Here is a 5,437-nt window from a genome sequence, read left to right as displayed (position 1 = left end):
GCTTCTTTACACAATTCCAAAAGCAAAACAGAAAGCGACATCGTTTCGAGGCAGACACGTGAAAACGACATCGTAACAACCGTAAAGATAAAAGATTCCCACCACGCGAGAAATTAAATGTATGTAAGCCAAACATAAAAAGCTTCGCCTGTTACAGCTTACGACTTATTTTCGGCGGCAACTTTCGGCGAAATTTTGGTTAAACGTAGAGGAGACGCCAAGTTGGCCCCGCCAGTAAGAAGAGAATAACCCAATCAGAGGGTCAATCAGAATCGCAAAAAGCCGGGACCCACACGTTATACAAATAAATATTTAAACTTCTTTTATCCCTTATCAAAGTCATCACCCCACCGAATCCCGATTCCCCAAAGTTCCTCTTGCATTTAATTTTTCTCCTGCGTCCATTTTTCCTTCGCCGTTCAATTTTTTTAAGTATCTCAGTTTTTGTTTCTAATTTTCCCGATCTCCCTGTCTCCCTCACGAATCCACATATTGCAAGGCCAAATCAGGAGGATCTGCTGCTTCTCAGGTACGCTTTTGCGTCCGGTTGATTTGTTTTGTTTGTTTTAATGTATTAATGATGGTGATTGTGATGGTGATCTGATGATGAGAGATCTACGGTGTGAAATCGTAGGTTGAAACTATGGCGTCGAAACGGATCTTGAAGGAGCTCAAAGATTTGCAGAAGGATCCTCCTACATCATGCAGTGCCGGTATATTATCATTCTCTCTCTTTCGTTTGTATATATGCATTAGATGTACGCATATTATTATGTACGTGTATGTTTGTTTGAATTTGATCTTGCTCGTTGCTTCTTAGACGAGTTATTGTAAAAGTTCACATGCTACTTGTGATTGAATGATGTGAGTTGTTTAAGTTTTCAGGCTTTCAGTTTTGTTTAACATGCATAATACCAATTGAAGGATGCTTGATCCAGTAGGTTAGTGGTTTTTCGTTGTTGCCGATACAATATATTTAGAAATATATGAGGTTATCTTGAAATTAGTGTGGCAAATGTTGTTGTTTTGATACTTAAAACATTTTGCCATGTGTAGAGAATTAAGGACCTGGATTGCTCTCTGCCCAATGCTCCATGTGCATGCTGATTTTTGAAAGATATGTAGTGTCTGAGTTGTCTGATGTGCAAAGATTAATTTTTTATTGTCACTTAGCTCGTGGTAATTGGATGTGACATATAACATTTGTGATATGTAGTACACATTGTATTCTCTTTTTTTTTTTTTTGGTCGGACATTGGATTTGGCATGTATGTAATTATAGGTTTGTTAGGTAAATAGCATACCTTTCTCATTTTGTTGGAAAGATCAATATTCAATATTCAATGGTTGAACTCGGAATTTATGTTAAATCAAGCTAAATTAAATGTGTGTGTGTGTGTGTGTGTGTATTCTTCTATTCTGACGTTTGTCTTTTACAGAATGCCACCAATGTACAAGTCTACACGACATCTGCACAGGAGAGCAAAAACACACAGTGCACACACAGATTCACTTAGTTATAGAGACATACTAGAAAAATTGGTGTAAATTTTACATGTAAGCACACATACAAATAAAGCGAAGTGTATGGCATTTTGGAGGAAATCTATCATTTGCAATATTTTCTCTTATATATCCATCTCTTTATTTCTTGTTTTGGAGTCGGGTGGAAGCAGACTATAATTTAATTCTTGTTTATTTGTTCTGATTCCATAGATAGATACATTTTGATTTTTTGTAGTTTGAGGATGATTTTGTAATTATTTGAATTCTTTATTGGAATTTGATGCTGATGTGAGGAAAGGAGTCCATCTGATTTGAAGGAGAAACCCTTTTATTAATGAACATGTACTTGCAACTTCTATGAATTAAAAGTGCATTAGATTTCTACTTGCAAGAGTTTTGTATTCTGTTTTGGATATTGATCCAGTGAAGCATACTTCCAAGTGGATTAGTTTGCTAGATTGCTTGGAATAGAGAGGGGGGCATTCTTGGATAGTTATTGCAAAATAAATATTCTATTTACCTATACTTCTCCTATATTAGACTATATTTATTTGTGGATGGAGGGGGAACAAATTGTGGGAACAGAAAGTTACCCAAGAAAACAATTTTTCCAAATGCTCAGAATTCGGTTAACTTGGAAATTTAATCCGCTGACAAGATCAATGGATCATGCAATGTCAGCATTTTGCTGCCCAACTGAGGAACCTTGGAATCAAATGGTATTTTTTCCTTTGTTGTGGAATATGATAATGTTGTCAATTCAACAAGGCTGCTGAATCAAAATGGAATGCAACATTAATGCTACTGACAAACTTATGAAACTTTTCTGTTCTCTGAATTGAGTGAACACTTGTTTGTCATTCTTTCTGATGATGTTTTTGTTTTGTCTGTTGTGGTAAAAAGTACTTAATTGCTATGATTTGAAAATTTTTAAAATGTTCAGCTAGGTGGTTTGGTTTATTATTTATGCTAAGATCTCTATCTTTAAACTTTTTTTTTTTAATCTTGCATTGACTGATATTTTGTTCTGTTTCCTTTTCTAATGTCTTGTTTTCTTTGTAAGTATTGCAGGTCCTGTTGCTGAAGACATGTTTCATTGGCAGGCGACAATCATGGGTCCTCCAGATAGTCCGTATGCTGGGGGTGTTTTTCTAGTTACCATCCATTTTCCCCCAGACTATCCATTCAAGCCTCCCAAGGTACTGACTATGCTTTTATGTGCTTAATGAAGATCGGTTATGTATTCTTATATTCTGAAATCTATTTTTAACTTTCTTGTTCCTATCTGACTTACATGTTAAGTTCCAGAATGACAGTTTTTTTTTTTTTTTCACTTGATATTCATCAGCACACCAAAATAAATAGATACAAGTAATAAAGTTGATTTTTGACTTGCTCCTTAACTTCAAATTTTTTATTTTGACTCTTGAATTTATGGATAATACATAAGTTTATTTGAAAATTTTGTTGCTGAGTTCCTTACAAGAGTAGCTGAGCATTATGTTGGGGAAATAGTTGAAAAGACAACTGAAGATTTTTCTCAAAACATGCAAAACTTGTTGTACTACTAATGGAAACTTGCATCTTAGCATTTGATTGATCTTTGCATTTATGTGGAAAAGAGGAAGATGAGGGTGGAGTTGGGTTGTTTTGAGCTGAAGGGTACCTTTTGAATTATATTTCTTTCCTCTTGAAACACTCGGAGTGTTAACTGTTAAACAAATTAGTCTCCTATCAGAACAATTCTGTTTACATGGAGAAAAGTAGATGAGGGCTGGGTTGGGTTGAGCTGTAGGATGACTTTTGGCTTGTATTTCAAATGCTGAGAGAGTTAATTGTTATGCATTCGCTGATGCCATTTTGCAGTCTTTTGTTAGAATTTAAAATTTTTAAGAGTTAGAGAAGGCTCTTTTCTGCAATAAAATATTTCTTCCTGTTTCTTTGGAATGTTGAGAGTAATCCAGCAATTTGCATTTGCAGCTCTTGAGTGTGTATTAGGATGGGAAAATATGAGCAATGGTTCTTGAAGAGACACCAATTGTTCTTGAAGAGACACCAGTTGTTCTCTACTATGACTGAGTGTTTCATTTTGTCTCAGTTCAAATATTTGAAGTATTTTGCACGACCTTTTGAATAATTATTACGAAGTTTATTCTTGAGGATTTTATATCTCTTCCTATACTCTCCCTCCCATTTGTCATCATTTGTGTGGATGGATCTTGCAGGTAGCATTCAGGACAAAGGTATTTCATCCTAACATAAATAGCAATGGGAGCATTTGCCTTGACATCTTGAAGGAACAATGGAGTCCTGCTCTTACCATTTCCAAGGTGCGTGTCCTATAACACTTGATAGCTTCATTTTAAAATTATGAATTTATCATCCCTGTACTTGCAGATTAGTGGAAGATAGCTGTTTATTTAGCTTTCAAAATTGAGGCTTAGAAACCCAGATGTTCTTACATCCATGATATTCGCTAGATTAAACTACTACCTGGCAGCAAATGACAAACGACCTTTCTGTGGAAACTCATATTGATATGGGCTGTTTTAGCCAGAACGTTAGTTGCAGCATTGACCTCATCATATATGAAGTTTTAATGTATATTTTCTGAATGTGATTTCATTTCTATAGATGCCGGCCATTGCATTCAGATTAAACATTTAATTTGGAGGGTTTAATAACGGTGTTCCTGTTTTCATGAATAGGTGTTGCTATCAATCTGTTCATTATTGACGGATCCAAATCCCGATGATCCGTTGGTACCAGAAATTGCTCACATGTACAAGACCGACAGGAACAAGTACGAGACAACTGCAAGGAGCTGGACCCAGAAGTATGCCATGGGCTAAACCTGGGTTATGGTGTGTGAGGGGGTTCCTTTTCTTTTTAATTCTGGTTTCGAGTTAATGTATGAATATTCTGTCTGTTCAATCCTAAAAAGTGGACCATAAGAAAGGTCCACTACATCCCCCGAATTGGAAAGGAGAAACGGGTTGCTTCTTAATTGTTGTATGGATAATGTCACTTTGGTCAATCAAATGTGTTCTGATAATGTCACTTGGTCAGCCAAATTTGTACGTCCATTCTGAATGATAAAAATCTTTCTTTCTAGTTGCTCTTGAATTCTTTTCGGGATCGAACCTCAAATTCTCGTTTTCCAATTCCGACCCATTCATGAATCCACATTGCCCCTCTTAGATTCATCTGGCGTTTTCCGCACCTCATGGAAATTTCACATTCTTTCTCAGGGCCACATTTAATTATCTGCAGCCTATTCTAAGAAACTTTGTACTTTAAAATTCGACGTCCCACCTTGTTGAAGTTTGAATTACTCCAAAAGCGGATTTTTTTCGCACACAAGTGCACTCTTTTGAGTTCAACTTTTAAAAATATGGAGACCATTAAGTATTGACTCAAATTATAGTAGCTAAAAGGGTATTTATCCAAGCAGAATTTTTTTTTTTATTTGTTTACATAAAAATGTATTTTAAAAATAATAACAAATAACTTATACTCAAAATTGTTGGGGGGGGGGGGGGGGGGGGGCGTGTATCCGCAGATCATTCAAGTTGAAAAATTCAAGCTCAACCCAACCGGTTACAAATCTCAATCTAACTTGACCCAACCCGTTGAACTGTGGGTTAGAATATGTTGGGTTGGGTGGGTTGGCCTTTTAAAAAATATCATTTTCATAGTCCAATTTGATGCTGTATGAAAATAACCAAATTACAAAAATAAATTAATTAATTGAAAAAACTGAAAAAAACACAAATATTAAAATCCTTACAACCAATTCAACATTTCAAAGTCTAACAAGTAAATTATTAGTTTATAGTTAATGAAGAAAAACATATGTCTAGAAATTCAAAGTATTGTTTAACATAAAACACTAAAATCATTATCATAGCATATTATTATTATTATTATT

The 5,437-nt window shown here is 35.2% G+C and overlaps 1 protein-coding gene across 1 annotated transcript; it reads left to right on the top strand.

Moving 5' to 3' along the window:
- Positions 1-242: 242 nt before the first annotated feature.
- Positions 243-4,620, top strand: LOC102614401 (ubiquitin-conjugating enzyme E2 10). The gene is made up of 5 exons (XM_006490521.4): positions 243-529; positions 635-713; positions 2,578-2,705; positions 3,732-3,836; positions 4,215-4,620. Exons 2-5 carry the CDS (start codon positions 644-646, stop codon positions 4,356-4,358), a joined length of 447 nt encoding a protein of 148 aa, XP_006490584.1. The 5' UTR covers positions 243-529; positions 635-643; the 3' UTR covers positions 4,359-4,620.
- Positions 4,621-5,437: the final 817 nt, after the last annotated feature.

The sequence above is a fragment of the Citrus sinensis genome, chromosome 9, assembly GCF_022201045.2.
Source record: "Citrus sinensis cultivar Valencia sweet orange chromosome 9, DVS_A1.0, whole genome shotgun sequence".
NCBI classification, from domain to species: domain Eukaryota; kingdom Viridiplantae; phylum Streptophyta; class Magnoliopsida; order Sapindales; family Rutaceae; genus Citrus; species Citrus sinensis.
The sequence above is the reverse complement of the archived record's forward strand: the minus strand, read 5'-3'. Positions and strand labels throughout refer to the sequence as shown.